Source organism: Mus musculus, chromosome 9 (assembly GCF_000001635.26).
Source record: "Mus musculus strain C57BL/6J chromosome 9, GRCm38.p6 C57BL/6J".
Classification (NCBI taxonomy): domain Eukaryota; kingdom Metazoa; phylum Chordata; class Mammalia; order Rodentia; family Muridae; genus Mus; species Mus musculus.
In genome coordinates, this window is record NC_000075.6 from 87,697,530 (window position 1) to 87,716,541 (window position 19,012).

Sequence of the window (19,012 nt, forward strand, 5' to 3'; positions counted from 1 at the left end):
ACTCATAGCTCTGAGTGCCTCCAGAAAGAAATTGGAGAGAGCATACACCAGCATCTTGACAGCACACCTGAAAGCTCTAGAATAAAAAGAAGCAAATTGACCCAAGAGGAGTAGAAGGCAGGAAATAATGGGGCTGAAATCAACCAAGTGGAAACAAAAAGAACTTTACAAAGAATCAACCAAACCAGGAGATTTTGTTTGTTTCTTTTAGAAAAATCAACAAAATAGATTAACCCTTAGCTAGACTAACTAGAGGGCACAGGGAAAGTATCCTAATTAACAAAATCAGAAATGAAAAGGGAGACCTAACAACAGATCCTGAAGAAATCCAAAACACCATCAGATCCTATTACAAAAAACTATACTCAACAAAACAGGAAACCCTGAGTGAAATGGACAATTTTCTAGACAGATACCAGGTACCAAAGTTAAATCAGGATCAGATTAATGATCTAAACAGCCCCATATCCCATAAAGAAATAGAAACAGTCATTAATAGCCCCCCAACCAAAAAAAGCCCAGGACCAGATGGGTTTACTGCAGAGTTCTATCAGACCTTCAAGGATGACCTAATACCAGTACTCCTCAAACACTCCATAAAATAGAAACAGGAGGTACTCTATCCAATTCGTTCTATGAAGCCACAATTACTCTGATACCTAAACCACACAAAGACTCAACAAAGAAAGAGAACTTCAGACCAATTTCCCTTATAAATATCGATGCAAAAATACTCAATAAAATCGTCACAAACCGAATCCAAGAACACATCAAAATGATCATCCATAATGATCAAGTAGTCTTCATCCCAGGGATGCAGGGATGGTTCAACATATGGAAATCCATCAACGTAATCACTATATAAACAAACTCAAAGACAAAAACCACATGATCATCTCCTTAGATGCTGAGAAAGCATTTCATAAAATCCAACACCCATTCATGGTAAAAGTCTTGGAAAGATCAGGAATTCAAGGCCCATACCTAAACATAATAAAGGCAATATACAGCAGACCAGTAGCCAACATCAAACTAAATGGAGAGAAACTTGAAGCAATCCCACTAAAATCAAAGACTAGACAAGGCTGTCCACTCTCTTATTCAATATAGTACTTGAAGTCCTAGCCAGAGCAATTAGACAACAAAAGGAGATTAAAGGAATACAAATTGGAAAGGAAAAAGTGAAAATATCACTATTTACATATGATATGATACATACAATTTTTGGTGACCCCAAAAATGCCACCAGAGTACACCTCTGATGCTGATAAACAACTGTAGCAAAGTAGATGGATGTAAAATTAACTCAAACAAATCAGTAGCCTTTCTCTACACAAAGAATAAACAGGCTGAGAAAGAAATTAAGAAAACAAGATCCTTCATAATAGTCACAAATAATATAAAATACCTTGGTGTGACTCTAACTAAGGAAGTGAAAGATCTGTATGATTAAAAATTTCAAGTCTCTGAAAAAATAATTCTAAGATCTCAGATGATGGAAAGATCTCCCATGCTCATGGATTGACAGGATTAATATAGTAAAAATGGCCATCTTGCTGAAAGCAATCTACAGATTCAATGCAATACCCATCAAAATTCCAACTTAATTCTTCACAGATGGATAGAGCAATTTGCAAATTCATCTGGAATAACAAAAAACCTAGGAGAGCAAAAACTATTCTCAACAGTAAAAGAACTGATGAAATCACCATCCCTGAATGCAAGGTATACTACAGAGCAATTGTGATAAAAACTGCATGGTATTGGGTACAGTGACAAACAGGTAGATCAATGGAATAAAATAGAAGACCCAGAAATAAACCCACAGACCTATGGCTGATCTTTGACAAAGGAGCTAAAACAATCCAGTGGGAAAAAGACAACATTTTTAACAAATGGTGCTGGCTCAACTGTTGGTTACCATGTAAAAGAATGCAAATTGCTCCATTCTTATCTCCTTGTACAGAACTCAAGTCCAAGTGGATCAAGAACTTCCACATAAAACCAGAGACACTAAAACTTATAGAGGAGAAAGTGGGGGAGAGCCTTGAAGATATTGGCACTGGGGAAAAAAACCTGAACAGAACACCAATGGCTTGTGCTGTAATACCAAGAATTGACAAATGGGACCTCATAAAATTGCAAAGTTTCTGTAAAGTAAAGGACACTGTCAATAAGACAAAAAGGCAACCAACAGATTGGGAAAAGATCTTTACCAGTCCTAAATCCGATAGAGTGATAATATCCAATATATATAAAGAACTCAAGAAGTTAGACTCCAGAAAACCAAATAACCCTATTAAAACATGGGAGACAGAGCTAAACAAAGAATTCTCAACCAAGGAATACCAAATGGCTGAGAAGCACCTAAAAAATGTTCAACATTCTTAGTCATTAGGGAAATGCAAATCAAAACAACCCTGAAATTCCACCTCACACCAGTCAGAATGGCTAAGATCAAAAACTCAGGTGACAGCAGATGCTGGCAAGGATGTGAAGAAAGAGGAACACTCCTCCGTCGCTGGTGAGATTGCAAGCTGGTAACTCTGGAAATCAGTCTGGCAGTTCCTCAGAAAATTGGACATAGTACTACTGGAGAATCCAGCAATACCTCTCCTAGGCATATATCCAGAAGATGTTCCAATTGGTAATAAGGACACATGCTCCACTATGTGCATAGCAGCCTTACTTATAATAGCCAGAAGCTGGAAAGAACCCAGATGTTCCTCAACAGAGGAATGGATACAGAAAATGTGGTACATTTACACAATGGAGTACTACTCAGCTATTAAAAAGAATGAATTTATGAAATTCTTAGGCAAATGGATGGATCTGGAGGATATCATCCTGAGTGAGGTAACCCAATCACAAAAGAAGTCACTTGATATGGACTCACTGATAAGTGGATATTAGCTTAGAAGCTCAGAATACCCAAGATAAAATCGCAAAACATATGAAACTCTAGAAGAACGAAGACCAAAGTGTGGATACTTCGATCCTTCTTAGAAGGGGGAACAAAATACCCATGGTAGAAGTTACAGAGACAAACTGTGGAGCACAGACTGAAGAGATGACCATCCAGAGACTGCCCCACCTGGGATTCATCCCATATACAATCACCAAACCCAGACACTATTGTGTATGTCAACAAGTGCTTGCTGAAAGGGGCCTGATAATGCTGTCTCCTGAGAGGCTTTTCCAGTGCCTGGCAAATACAGAGGTGGATGCTCACAGCCATCCATTGGACAGAGCAAAGGGTCCCCAATGAAGGGGCTAGAGAAAGTATCCAAGGAGCTGAAGGGGTTTGCATTGGAGGAACAACACTATGAACTAACCAGTATCCCCAGAGCTCCTTGGGACTAAACCACCAACCTAAGAAAACACATGATGGGATTCATGGCTCTAGCTGTATATGTAGTAGAGGATGGCCTAATCAGTCATCAATGGGAGAAGAGCCCTTGGTCCTGTGAAGGTTCTATGCCATAAGTATAGGATATTGCCAATGCCAGGAAGCGGGAGTGGGTGGGTTGATGAGCAGAGGGAGGAGGAGGAGAAGACAGGGGGGTTTAGGAGGGGAAACCAGGAAAGGAGATAACATTTGAAATGGAAATAAAGAAAATTTCTAATAAAAAAAGAAAATAATTTTGATACTGCTATGTTCTTTGTAAGATATATATTGATAGATAGACATAGACAGACAGACAGACAGATAGATAGAGATATATAATTTCAAAAGAATGAGCTTACTAATGTTAAGCTAAGTACTAATAAATAGGTTTCAAACTTGAGAGGAATTTTCAAGATTCTCTAACTACACTTCTTTTTTGGATATTTTCTTTATTTACATTTCAAATGTTTTTGCCTTTCCAGGTCTCCCCTTCGGAAGCCCCCTCCCCCACCCCCTCCCCCTATACTTCTTAAACACTAACAAACTGAGTCTCAAAGTGATTTTTGTACAAAATCTTGATTGAGAAATCTATGCTGTGCAAACAACTTCACTATTCACCAGGAAATCATGTTTTCACTGAACAAACAAACTTACCTACAAATAGGCCTGCAAAAAAATACGAAGCTTCACATCTGTCGGAGGTTTCTATACTTTGATTACTTCTGTTATCTACTTCTGACACTGATAGTGTTGATTTTAACCTGTCAAAAATATGGACAGCAACGTAACTGCTCATGTCTTTAACTCCATTCTCAACTTATCACTTCTTTTCAGAAAGGATGATGAGATTCAAATACAATATGGTAATCATTTAATGAAAACCTAGTTGCCAATGAAACGTTTGGGATATCCTTCATGTAGATGAACTAGCAAGCTCTAATAAGGAAACTTATGCTGAAATAAAGCATTCTATACAAACATCTAGCTAGACCCAGTGTGGCGTTCATCAGCTCTGCCATGACACCCCAGTCTCATGGAATGGCTCCTTTAATGGCCCTCCACTAGGTTTCAGGGGAATCTGTGATTTCACCAGTTACTTTTTGTAACATCTCCTTCCCTCAACATTTCCCAGAAGGAACCTGCTGCAAAAATTAGTCCTCCCCCCCCCCCCCCGCCCATAATCGAATATCCAATTATCTCACAAAGCTGCTGTTTATTATGCAATAAAATCTCTGTAAGTTTAAACTTGAGGGAGGGCACAATGAAGACCTACTTGCATTTTAAATGGTTTCTTTATCTCTCACCTTTTCATGAATTGGCATAAAGAGTGAGTCTTTCCTTATACGGGCCAAACTGTGCCTCCTCTGGGAGGCATGAAGGTCTCCTGACCCCCTACATTCCAGAAATCAGAGGTCAGCAACAGTGTGCCCCACTTGTGAAAGCTGTTGACCTCTGGGAGGGGGCTTGTATGGAAGCAAGTATTAATTTTCAGAATGTAACTGTTCTTGATAAAAACACCCTCATCCCTTCTCCATGTGTCCTGGAATGTTTTCCACTCAAGAGGCCCAGAAGGGATCTGTCATCACTGCTAAGCGGCTCAGGCAGATCATTCTGACATCCTTGCCTTTCTCTGGACCTGAGCAAAGCGTTCTATTCCACTTTCTCTGCTCACATCCAAATTGTCACATGGGGCCTTCACCTTCAATGACTTGATCACCACAGCAAGAAATTTTATTAAAACCAAGAAAAATAAATACCAGGCCCATTTCTCCCTGCTTTGTAGTTGAGAGGTACGGAATTTGTGTCTGGGGTATGTATGAGTGTCTTTATTTAAATATATATATATAAACAATTAAAATTATTACACTCCAAGACAATAAAAGGGTTTCATAATGTACTTTAATATAATTTCTTAACCAGTTCTTAATAAAATACAGATAGATAATTATAATTAACAATGCAACAATGCATGTATATCATTTAGTAAAACAATATAAGGTTACTAGTCTTTGGAACGAAATGGTGATTATTATTTACAGCAAAATCTGAAAGAAAGAGCATTTGTACAGTATTGCTAGATTTTACCAAAATGATTAATAAAAATGTCTCCTGGCATCAAGGTGTCATCTCCAATTACCAACAGCAAAAAGGGAAATGTGCCATGGGATGCTGTCTCAGGATGAAAAGCCATCTTCCTTGATTAAGAAGTGCACAAAGGCTAGATTCGTTCTTGAAACCTTTTTTCTAAATCTGTCAAGTTAATAACACCATGCATAAAACCTTAGCTAGATCCACCTACTGCAAATATTTCATGCTCCTTTACACTAATCTTAGATTTTGAAAATTCTTACAGAATCCGCAGGGAAATTTGTCAGAATCTATAAACAGAGGCAGATCCAGAATGCATTCTGTCTAAACAGAACATTGCCCTAAATAACCAATAACCAGCAATGACCCTATTCAGTAAAGAAGGAAAGTGGGATGGAGACTCCTTCAGGTCCAAATTAGGGACACGTTAGAGCAAGTCTGTGGATAAACAAAAGGAAATCATTCTCTTCCTTTGTTCAACATGAAATGCACGGAGCAGCTGGGCAGACGCATCCCTTCAGCTTCTCAGCCAAAGGAGCTCATCCATCCTGCGTGCCTCACTCTTTCCTGTTTATCTCACGATCTACTATCAAAGTTCCTTCTTCTGAACTCCTAAGCCATGCATTCATTTCAGGCACTTTTAGAACTCAATCCTGTTTTCATTTCTTCGCTTCCAAAGTTAAAATGATGTCGAGGTTAAAAGTTTTATAGCTCACTTATCATAATAAGTATCTTCCTCCTTGGTCCTCCTAGGAGGCCTTTCTAGTAATGGACTTTGGCCTTTGACTACGGCCACAAGACAGATTGCTGGAGATAACCCTCTGAAATTCTTGCAGCACTAGCACCATAAAGGCGAGACCTGTCTGTTTTTAGAAAAGAGTCAGATAAGAAGATAAGGCGAGGGAGGGGAAACATTTCAATTTGTAGGAGTTATGAGACATAAGTAAGGGGCATACATGACTTTTTCCTAACTCATAGACCAGAGGTCAAGCAGCTCAAAGATGAAAAAGTATAATCTAAGAAACCAAGCCACACAAGGGTCTAGGGAGTGCTTGACACTATTCCTCTAATTGAAAACAAATAAATAAACATGACTTACTGGGACAAAAGAATCTGGGAGGTGTGCTTATTTTCTTTCTTTCTTTCTTTCTTTCTTTCTTTCTTTCTTTCTTTCTTCCTTTCTTTCTTTCTTTCTTTTTCAGTTTCTCATGCCATACAATCCAACCCCTCCCCTAGTGAAAATTGGAATTTCAAAATGTTTACAGAACAGTTTCAATGGCCTTCTTGATAAACTAAATAAAATGGGCAACAATTTCAAAATAACAGAAATTTTTTTTGCAGGAAATAAGATTTTCTGTTTATTGGAAAGTAAAAAATCACAAGGCTGTCATCCACCTTCCTTCAGAAAATAAATCAGCATAAGCTATGGATTTTTATAGACCCAAGGTCTGCAGTAAGTAAGAATAAACAGGAATGGCTGGGCGGTGCTGGCTCACACCTTTAATCCCAGTACTTGGGAGGCAGGGGCAAGCTAATACCTGCATTAGAGACCAACCTGGTATACAGAGTGAGCTCCAAGACAGTCAAAGCTGTCACACAGAGAAACCTGCCTCAAACAAACAAACAAAAAGAAAACAAAAAACAAAAACAACCAAAAAAGAAGGAACATAAAGCTAAGCCTTTATTGCTATAGATACCTCAGAAATATACTAAGATTTAACCAGCTTCTGCACTTAACATTCTCACATCAAGTCCAAGGATAAAAGAGATCGCAAGGCTATCAACACTTGAATACAGACTGCTCAGAGCATTCTTCTGATAAATGAAGTTACAAATCTTTGGTTAGGTATGTATGACACTGCTGTAATAAACCCCCATCACTTGGCACGTGGGCATTAGAAAAGTCTTTGGTAGCATCCTTACCAACTTTCAAGTGTACCATTTTACTTTTAGAGTCTGATTATTCTGGATAAACATAGTCCATGTCGCCAATACTCTGTGGAACTGAATAGACAAGGCAGAGAGAAGGCTTCAGTATACTACATGCTATGTATATATACAGCATACATATATACCATAATTACAATCTTGCCATGAGAAAGTAAAAACACTCACTGGGCCTTCCTTTCCTACTATGTGTACATTTTCCCTATATTGCTTTAAAAAAATAAGGAAGATCCACTAGATTCCAACGCCGTTTAACTTAAAGGCTTCATCAGACCATATGTGCAGACACTTGAGAAGATGGCAGAGTTAAACTTCCTAGGGTCCTGGAGTCAAAGAAACTCTGCTGGCCCCCACTGCTGAGCAGGTGCACTCCTTCCACAGGGGGCAACATCTGACGATCAGTCATGGTCCCACTTGGTGAGGACCCCAAGAAACTTCCTTGGGAAGAAACAATTTTCTCAGGACTGGCAGCCAGTTTGGGGGATGTGGAGAAGTTATATCCATACAAGGCACAGGGACTGTGCAATCGGAAGGTGTTGTAAGAACTCTGGTGGGTCTGGTTAGCAGCAAAGGCATTGCCGGACGGCGATGGCATGATGTACTGAAGTTGAGGGGACATTCCTGAAATCTGCATGGACAGGCTGGTCTGTGGGCAGCTGAAGGTGTCCCCATCAGTGCCGCCCATGGACATGTTCACAGACGGGTTGCTGCTCACACTCACGTAGGAAGGAGTCCTAGGTGGGGCAAAGGTCTCACTGCTCTGGTTGGTAAGCCTGCTGTAGGTCTCTGCCAAGGATGTGCTGTATCGATTGAGGGCAAGGCCTGAACGGGCACAGGCCGAATAGTCAGCTGGAGCCAGACTACACAGCTGGCTGGTGTTCGGCCCCAGATGGAAGGCAGGAGAGGAGCAAGAGGATCCAGACAACAGGTGAGGATGTGTAGCAGGGACAGCATTCCCAGTGCCTTGGAGCAGAGCTGAAGAACTTGTGTTGCCTATAAAAGAAGTTGAAATGTAAAGAATGACTCCACCTACCACATCTACCTTTAAATTGTGTGTGGCCGGGCAGTAGTGGTGCACTCCTGTAATCCCAGCACTTGGGAGGCAGAGGCAGGCGGATTTCTGAGTTCGAGGCCAGCCTGGTCTACAAAGTGAGTTCCAGGACAGCCAGGACTATACAGAGAAACCCTGTCTCAAAAAACCAAAACCAAAACAACAACAAAAAAAATTGTGTAAGTGTATGGCTAGTTACAAAGGGGAGAATTACAAAGGTGAAAAGTGGCTTAGCTTCCAATGGATGCTGAACTCAAATTGAGTAACTTAAGCAAACATACATTTTCTTAATGTTTTTAAACCAAGGACTGGTAAAATGGCTCCAAGGGTGGTCATAAGCCACCAAACCAGACAACCTGAGTCCAACCCTTAGAAGCCACAAGGTGAAAGGAGAAAATGAACCCCCTAAAAGTTGTCCTCTGAACTCTAAACATGTGCTGTTACACATGCAAACATACCGACACACACAAGTACATAATAATTGATAATAATAAATTAAATAAATGTGATGGAATTTTAGAGGAACATTTTTAATCCAAATTCTCTCTCCTGGTAATGAAGAAGTTTTGCGATACAGAAAACAGTTAAGACACTCTAACATGAAAAATTTTATGCTCTATCGCAATTTGCTTTCTCAGAATTTTCTTATTTCCAGAAACAAACATTACAGATGCCAAACTTACCAGAAATTTTAATAAAATTAAACATTGTCTAATTTTACCTCTTGCCCCAAAGGTGTAATAAACTGTCCTTTTCTGCCTGCATTGTTTCCTTTCTCTCAACAGTCTTCTTTATCTTACAGGACACTTCCTTGCAGAGGAATAAAAGTACCAGGAGGAGAGCACCAAGCTGGTCCAGGATGCCCCACCTCTCACACATCTGTAGCTTCTCACCGAGTCTTGTGTGCATCAGTGATTGTACCATTCAAGTCTCTGCTATGTTATTCCTTGTCCTCAAAAATCTCGACTTCGGTTAGAAAACACGTTGGCAAATCACAGGCAACACAAGAGCAAAAGTCTAACAAATAAACGATGCTGTGAAACTCAGAGAGGGCTGTTTAAGCCTGCAACCGAGGGAGAGCAATGATGGTCGCCTACTCCCTTCTCTAGATCTGCTGGCAGATTGATGTTAGCAAACGTGACATAACTTAAGAGGAATGGAGAATTCCAAAGTGCTGTACAGGCTGTAAAACCTTCATTACTCCAACAACAGTATTTCATCCTGCTTCTTTAAATAAGCTGAAAGCCCACAACAAGCAATGATAATAACCTAAACTCAAGTATGTGACATTCTCACTGGGAACTGGCAGGATCCTGGTAAAATCTGCCTAGTCTACTGCCTGACGAGGAAACATAAGCCCTGGGCTTGTGAAAAATGGGCTCAAAAATGGTCTGAAACAGTGTACTTGAACATATCACAGACCCAATAAGAAAACCTTGTGAAGAGGCAATAGTGGAGTGAGAGGAACAGGCATGGGCAGATTCTTATGCAATATACCTGGCCAACATATCAATGTGAGATGTCAGGAGGAGGTCAGAATTATGAGATAAACAGTTAGAACATGCAAGATTTAACCCCTAACCCCACAGGACAGCCATCATTCCTGACCTGTCACCCTTCAGATAGGAAAGAAATGGATCCTGGTGTAGGACATTGCTGCTGATAAACTCAGCATTGGGGCATAAATAGCAAAGTGTGCATTTCTTACATGCCTGCCTCTTCTCAGCCACTGGCTGCATGCATGACCCAGGAGCATGAATTACCTTGCTTTGGGATTCCAGGGATATCTTCAAAGGTGAGAGTCCGTAGTGATGGCCTCCAGAATGCGTATGACTCCACCAGAGCTTCCAAACCCATTCTAAATGGAAGAGAGGGGACAAGTGGGCTCTAGTTAGGAACAGTTGGGGTTGGCACCAGTAAAAAGCATTTGAGTGAATGACACGGAATTGGCCATGCCCTATCCCATCTAAACTTAGTGGTGTGTTAGAAGATTGCCACAGGCAAGGAGAAATGCTTTGGACAGGGTGTAGGAAGAGAATGGAAACCTACCATGATGCCTTCCAACATCCTTAGGACCCTGAATCTAACACATGGACTCGAGGAGCTGAGCCCATCCTGGTTACTGTGAGTCCAAGGCTCTGTGGTGCTTTGTTGCTCTCTCCTTGACTTAGGAGTTTGCCCTCTGATGATGAAGGAAATGGTTGCAAAAACATCCTTATGTCAAGATCTCTTTTCTAAAGGACATTTCTCCCCCACCATTCAGTACCTCAGGGCTCAGAGGAAGAACCACTCCTAGAAAACCAACTTCTGTTACTGGGGTACAATCTCCAGTACCAACCAAGGTAGGCCAGTAGGGGGCAGCACTGACTGCTTGTTCAGCTTTGCACACTGTGCAAGAGGATATAGGAGGTCATCTATTCTCTACCCAAAACTCTAGAGAGCTATCTGTTCTTTATACAGTTGGTAGAGATGTTTTAAGTTGTTATACAACTTCACCATACATAATTAATGATTGCTGTGTAAAGTGACAAACCTGGTTGAAGACTATATTACATCCTGTATATTCTAAAACAAAAGCAACAACTGTAAGTGCAAACATAAATAGCTTCTACCATAAGTGGATCGGTCTTCCTTCCTCTTATATCTGGTGGGTAAGGAGTACAATCTAGGATCTGGGGTTGAGGCTTTCCCTCAACTGTCCCTTCTCAAGGGGGCCTGAGATCTCACTTCTCATCTTCAACCATTTCCACGTTAAGCAACTTGCTAAAAAGATAACATGGTAGGGGCCAGAGCCCATCTCAGGAGTTTACCACTTATTCTATGATACACAAAGCACCGGGTTCATCCACAGCAGGACAAAAAGAGAAAAAAAAACTTCTTCCGGGTCAAATATAACCTGGACATTTCTTGTGACTGTACTATTTCTTACTATTTTCAACTCAGCTGATGGCCTCTTGGTACCCACAAATATGAACTAAGAACTAAAGGGAGAGAACCATCAGCCAGTCATGTGACCGCTCCAACAACGTGAACAAAGAATAGGAAGGATTTGGGGGGATGGGGGGGACATCTCAAATTGCTGTCCTTCGGGTTAAGGTTTCACACCTCCTGTTGTGGTAAGTGCAAATGGGGACCTCACTCATTTATTCAGCCTCAGAAGAGGACAGATCTGGGAAGGTTTTGGAGGGGTATCACCAGCCCATACTGATGCTACCGCAGGCTATCACAGGGAGAACACCCCCATCTGTTTTTTCCTGGGCTATGTGGGTGGGAAGAATGGAGTCTGACTCCTGACATAACCACTGTTGTTACAGAGAGGACTGTAAAGATATTAGCCTGGATCAGAAGAGTCAGAGTGTGACTATAGGGCACTCCAGCTAACTGTGTGATTTGACCTCCCTGAATTCACTTCCCTGAGAAGTGAACGCTGGGCTGTAAAGCTTGAAGCCCTATTATATGTAGCTATAACTCATTTCATTCTACCTGGCTTTTATTTTACTTAATTATTTTTGTAAATTAGACATCATACCTGTGACCAAACTAACTACAAGCCAAGTCCCTGAGGTCATACCAACCACTAATATTTTCTATATGGTAAAATGTTCCTTTTATTAGTTACTTATTTATTAGTTTATTATTAGTTATCTATTAGCTTATTTATGATGTAGTTTGTGGGGCCTGAGTTGTCTCAATACTAGGTTACCTGTGCATTGTATTTAATACTGGACTAATGAATGTTGGATAATGCTTTGATGGTCTCTCTCTAGTTTAAACCAATACAAAATATTTACTACTTTCAAGAGGAAATATTTCTCTTATGTTAAAGAATATTAGTATACACCTTTATTAAAACAAAAAAAAATCACCTGCTTTTTTATTCTCACCCAGATGAACTTTGATAAAGGTAGATTTGGATAGTAAAGATACCAAGGTAGCTATGGAACACTTTTATTAAAATCAGAAGTTTATAGAACTACGTAGATATGCTTTGCTGCTTTATAAGTTTTAGCCGTGTAGACTGAATTATGTTTCAAATCCACAAATCAGACTTCGTAGGGAGAGGTCATTGAGCATAGCCACTGCATAGCCCTGTGTAGAAAACTCCGAGGGAACACATCTACTCCAAGTGTTCTCACGGGGAGCTACGAGGATGCTGCCCCAGGCTCCCCCTTCACACTGCCAATTCCACAAAGGATTTCAGATATTTTGCAGGAAACAGTTATAAAATATTTATTAGTTGAATCTGGACTTTTGTTAAAAAGCCTTCATTTTCTCCAGTAATGGAGACTTTTCCCATCTAGTTAAAGAAAAGATGAAAGGCCCCTCCTGCAGGAGAGTAGCCAAGGCGATAATTTATACAAGGTGCCTTTGAACAACCTCCCCATTTACCACTGCCCTCATTTATGCTATCAAATGGCCGAGTTTATTTAGTAAGATGGTTATGCTTTTCCTGAAGTATTTAAGAGAAGAAATTTTTGTACCTTCCTGAGTAAAAACTTTTATAGGGTCAAACCTAAGGCCTAACTGCGGAATTGGGCTATTCTCAGCACATAAATTCACTCTCACATAGCAAATGCCTGCAGGAGGGCTTCCAAGGGTTGAAGCTACCGACTCCTGTAAAAACAGGCTACAGAGCCAGAAGTAGCCAGGGAAGGACATGTTTTAATTAAACAGAATCGTTTTTATAAAATTGAACCAATCACATGCCTGTGTTTATCTTGGGTCTTGATCACCTTATTTATTTCATGTATGAGGAAAATAAAAATAAAATTTTGTTTAAAAAAAAGCAGTAAAACTGCACAGCAGAACCAGGGATAATAAAGGAATATTGTGGACTTTTTCATGAACTTTCCTGTCTATTAATATATGAAAAAATATTATGTCCCTTTATGCCGTCAAAGCTCTATACCTTCAACAAATCCTCACGTAGTATATGGGTTCTTTTTTAGTTTTCAGGAAAATAATACATACGTTTGAAATGTTTAAAATTGGCAGAATTTAATTTTACAATGTTAAGATCAGAGGTTTTTTTTAATATAGAGCAATATATCATGAGAAAAGATGGAAACTTTATTTCATTAACCAGAAAGCTCTACACGAGTGGGTCTCAACCTTCCTAACCCTGTGGCCCTTTAATACAGTTCTTCATGATGCAGTGACCCCCAACTATAAAGTTATTTTTATTGTTCTTCATAACTGTATTTTTGCTACAATTTTCATTACTATTTCATATCTTTAATTTTGCTACAGTATAAATCATAATGTAAATATCTGATATGCAACCCCTATGAAAGGGTCATTTGACCCCAGAAGGTTCATGCCCCACAGGTTTAGTCCCACTTCTCAATATAGGCACAGCACATTTCACCTGTAACAAAGCAGTCACTTGAAGCAAAGTAAGAATATTTAATTTTATCAAGATTTAGAGCATTAAAATAGAATTCATTGTTTCTTTCTATTGGTTTAAAACATTACAGGTTTTATTAGAATTGAAAGAAATAACACAAAGCACCATCTGACGCCAAGCCTATGGATTTCCAAACAGCCTGAGTGAAGAGCACCCATGTGAAACCCAGCCTGTGCCCTCAAAACTCAATGGACAGGCTGGGAGGTTTAGTTTTCACCCACAATGCTGATTATCTTCAATGACATGACTTAAATCACCAAATCTTTTCATTGTGCTAGCATATCTAGAATTCTTCCTCAACATTTATTCTATGAACCCATACATCTGGATTCTCATAAAAGGCTCATTCATTATTACTTTCTGGCCAAAATATATTTTAAAACTGTCCATAAGTCATTGACTCATCAAGGAATGTCTCTCCAGTGTCCAAGGCAGTGCAGCCTTTCCCAAACTAATCAACAGCATGGATATGATTTCTAGTGTTTGCTCTTAAAGTCTCAGTGTGGGCCTCCTATAGGTCCAAGAGTTTTAATACATTGTTTTCTTACTTAAGAAAAAAAAAATGAAACCAATGCAAGACTCTAAAATGTTGTTCTGATATAACCTGACTCACAAGAAGGGTTCAACCAAGCATTCGCCAAGAGAGAAAAAGTCACCTCATGGGTTGTCTTCGGCCTCAGCCCCCATCATTTGAAAGATACTAAACTATGATTTTTCATTCAGTTTTCAACAATGTCCCTGCCAAGCAAAGTAACCAGGAGCATAACAAAATAATCACCACTTTTCACCACAAAACATAAAGCAATTTCAATGCAGGAGATAAATGAGCTAGTACCTGCCAACCTTCCCATGGAGTGAAACACTTCAGAAGAAGCTCTCTCATTGGCCAGTCTTGTTGATCCCCCTATACTAAGCTTCAAAAGAAGCTCTCTCATTGGCCAGTCTTGTTTATTGCCCTACACTAACTGGAAGGCCACTCTAATATCATTGGGTCTTCACTGGTTTTGGTACTTAAACTGTGTGTTGTTTAGGGTGATGCCACTGTAAAGGAGGATGGCACCAAGTCTCTTTAGCAACTGAGCACATATTGGGACCTGTCTGTCGCCTATCTTGACCATTTAATCAGCTGGAAACACTAGCAATCTACACTATTACCTGATTGCTTTTCTTTCTAAAATTTCAAGTGAAATTGTTTCTTGATAATTGACTATTTTCACTTCATGTAGACAAACCTAGTTAATACCAGTTTCATAATATATCAGGATAATTTGGGGAGTGGCATAATAAAGAAGTTCAAAGGCCGCTTGTTATAAGATGTTTTTAAAAGCATAGCAAAGCCTTACCCAAAAGGGCATTGGGAGAATGGTTTTCTATTCTCGCCATGTATTACAAGCAGTTATTTTTAATATAACACTGAACTGTACTAGAATAGAATCATTATCAATAAATTTAGAAATTTACAGCAAACAGACTGGATGATCTTTTCCTTGATAAAAGGACTAGGGTGGAATTAATTGTTTTAGCTTTCTCATTTACTGCAAACACTGTAAATTACTTCACAGAAAAAAATAAATGAGTGTGTGACTGTCAGTAGAGCCAAGACAAATTTGGAAACTGAAGAGCTGGGTTTCTTGGCAATGTGAAATGGTTTCATATTCCAGTTGGAAATCTGAGTTAACAAGAAACTCTAGCATACTCTCCAGAGAGAATCAATAGAGTGTGTTATCACTAAGAACGTTCTAAACCAAAAGCAGAGGCAGGAAGGACAATTTCCTGGAATATGGAAGCCCATGGGCCATAAGGACAGACTTCCCCATGGCCCCTCCAGAAATAACATGCAATCTACATGCCAAGAGCTTATATCTTCATCTCACCACATGCATAAAGTTCATCTTAGAGTAGGCCACAGGATTCCACCCTGTACCTAAGCTACCTCCAAGACACATTAATGTTTATCAATTTAAATTATCATCAGAAGTGATTCCAAGTTATGCTTGTTAAGTTAACCCTTATGCTTATGATCGAAAAATCACATTTAAACTCAAATATATTTACTAGAACAGCCAGAAGATTTCACTAGGAATTACCTGTTCCTCCCAGAGTCTCGGAAACCTTTGGCAAATGGATTCCTGTCTATCTTAAGGCGAGTAATCTGCAATATAGAAAAGAAATCACATCAAATTTTATATAAGTAATATAATCTTAAATAAGAACATTATTTCAAAATTAAGGTAACTGTAGAACTACAAAAAAAAATAACAGACAGAGGTTTCTGTTGTATTCCTTGTGTGTTTTAATATGCTGATAGTGAAGGTTGAAAGATTTCAGAAGACAAAGTTCACTCATTTTCCTTCTAAGAACAAGAATAAAGGTTTGGTTTGGTTTGAGTATTCCTGAAGAAGGAAACTGACTAGCCCCCTGCTGATTTGTCCTATTGGACCATCCTCTCAAGTTAAAGTTGTTCCCTTCCACTCTAGGATGTGGCTTAGCCCTGATTATCTTCTAATAGTTCTAGGGATGGAGGGTTCATTGCCTTGCTCTCCGGGTAGCACAGAGCACGGGAGGAAGTCAGAGGGTACAGATCACTCTGCATATGTAACCGAGAGACAGGGGGAAAGGATGGATTGGGGTTTGTTATAACATATGCTGTTTTCTCCTCATGCACTAATTTTTCCCAAGGAGAAGAAACATTTTCTGTCCCTAGTATATTTTAATAATCCTAAATGTCTCTAGACCTTCAAAAGGTTACTTGCATATTTCTTCCTATACATACACACACACACACACAAGAGTAACAATGGAAACAAGAAAGGCTGGGCCCCATTCAGCTAGAAATCAGAAGTGTTGAGCAAGAGTGTTGAGTCGCTGTCCTAAGGAAGACCACACGGGAGCGGCCCACATTTTCTATGAAACAGCAACAATAAAACAGACAAAAGAGCAATATTGCCGCTGAGATGTGGACAGGGGCTAAGAAGTAACCGAAAACAGTCTGGCTGGCTGATGAATGAATGAATGAATGAATGAATGAATGAATGGAACTTTTTGGAAGAGAATCTAACACAGACCACATCAGCTGACACTACAGAGCCAGTTCTTACAAAACTGGCTGAAATGGAATGGATTAAACATTTTGCCTCCAATAAACTCTCCTTCTCTATTGATTTTTTTTTTCTTTTTGGGCATCTTTGTGTTTTAAATTGAAATAGAATCACATCATTTTCTCCCTCCATGTTTTCCTTCCAGCTCCACCCATGTCCATTCTCAAGTTGATAATCTCCTTTCCTTTCAATACTGCTACATGTGTGTGCACGCACGCACACACACACACACACACACACACACACACACACACACACGAACATGCTTATGCTTATACAAATGTATATGTACAAATATATATAAATGTAAGCTTCTGCATCCATTTTTGTTATTTTTGTGCAGATGGTTTCAGAACTGATCGCTCTGCGTTGGACAACCACTAAGGGGGCTTGACTCTTAGTCTCTTGACTCAATATAAAACAACCTTAAAGAAACACAACCATTGCCTATATAGAAGTGAAGCATTTCATTTCTCAAACTGTTTAAACCATTATAAAAGCATCATTTAAAAATTGCTGATCTTTTAGACTCTAATGCACATCAGTGCTATGCAAAATTGTTTAAATCATAGTTAAAAGAAAAAGCCCTTTAAAAAAATCCAAAAATAGATGGGATATATCCTTCTGAAATACTTCTTATAATTCATGGGCTGTAGTTTTAAAGACAGATCTCATGTGCTAAGATACAACTACCCATTCACACCTTACATGTCTATTTTTCTAGGTAACCAACATGCCTTCTAATTTTAGTGATGACATTATGACTCAGTATCTCAAGACAGAAAGTAAAAATGCACTGCCAATTGCAGGGGAAGCACTCAGTACATCACTACAGTAGCTCCACTTGGGAATTTGTGGTCTTGAAGATGTCACTGTGTACACACATGCATACTATAAGTGCCATGTAGAGCAAATGCTTTATAGTAATTCCTAGCCTTTGGATATAACCATAAAGAGAGCTGGCTTTCTTTCTACACCTAAGGAGCCTAGAAAGAGGGCCACTGAAAACAGTACCTGCTGATTCTGATAGGCAGTGACAGTTGTGAAGACGGTTTCTGGAAAGGAGAATGCCTTCACTCCCTCTCCTGATGGAACAGGCTTGATGGGGGACAGATCATCTCCGCAATCTTTACGGATGACATGCACACGTGGTTGGTATTTGTGCATAGAATGAAGAATGATCTAGATCAAGGGAGGAAAGCCACGTTAAATAGGAACCACTCTATTGCAATTTGACTTTGACTATAAGAACAAACATGTAACGTGGAAAATAACTTTTTGCAGGAGAGTCACGTTTCTGAAGATAATTTCTGAAGTTAATTTAACAAAATACAGCAAAGCTGCATGGATGGTCTAGGAGGACATCTGTAATATTTATATAAAAATGCAAATCACTTTAATAAATTCCTCAGTACAACCACATGAAATAAACCATAAGTTGCTATTGCTTAAAATACAATAATATATTCATAAAGATTTTATTTATAATGAATTGAATAAAACCAGAGTCAATACCAATGAAACTAAAAGGGAGATAGAAATGACCGTTTACTTTGCATCACATTCATCTTCTAAAATATACATGCAAGATTTTCAAACTCCAAGGGAATTGCTCTTTTGTAGGTGACTGTGCACACCCACTGAGGACATTCTGTTGTCTCCTGTGTTTGTCCTACAAAATCTGTAATTTGTCAGAACAGTATAGTGCCAAAGACCCTATTCAAATCTCAGTATGGTACCTAGAAAACTTGCTCTGCCCTGAGTCTGTCATGTGGGCACCAAGATCCCACTCAGATTTTTTCCTAAGGAACTGCTCAAGATTCAGAAAAGCATCTCATATACAGAGATGGACATCACATAATCTGTAACAGTGGAAGAACTATAAGCCACCTACATGCCCAACATTAGGTTAGTCACCAAGGAACAGCTACATCTTGAGCTGTGATGATGTCACAAAGCTATTGCTAATGCTGTTTAGGCAAATTTCAATCATACAATAAAATGCTGTGTTTTTTAATCTTAAGATGATAAAA

At 39.3% G+C, this 19,012-nt stretch overlaps 1 protein-coding gene across 1 annotated transcript in view; it reads right to left on the minus strand.

The window, feature by feature from the left end:
- Nucleotides 1-5,270: 5,270 nt before the first annotated feature.
- Tbx18 (T-box18) overlaps nucleotides 5,271-19,012 on the minus strand; it is a 28,461-nt gene continuing 14,719 nt past the window's right edge. The window contains exons 5-8 of the mRNA NM_023814.4: nucleotides 17,994-18,161; nucleotides 15,969-16,033; nucleotides 10,238-10,332; nucleotides 5,271-8,416 (exon numbers count right to left, since the gene is read on the minus strand). Of these exons, the coding sequence (NP_076303.3) occupies nucleotides 7,692-8,416; nucleotides 10,238-10,332; nucleotides 15,969-16,033; nucleotides 17,994-18,161 (1,053 nt within the window). The 3' untranslated portion in view covers nucleotides 5,271-7,691. The remainder of the gene's footprint in view (nucleotides 8,417-10,237; nucleotides 10,333-15,968; nucleotides 16,034-17,993; nucleotides 18,162-19,012) is intronic.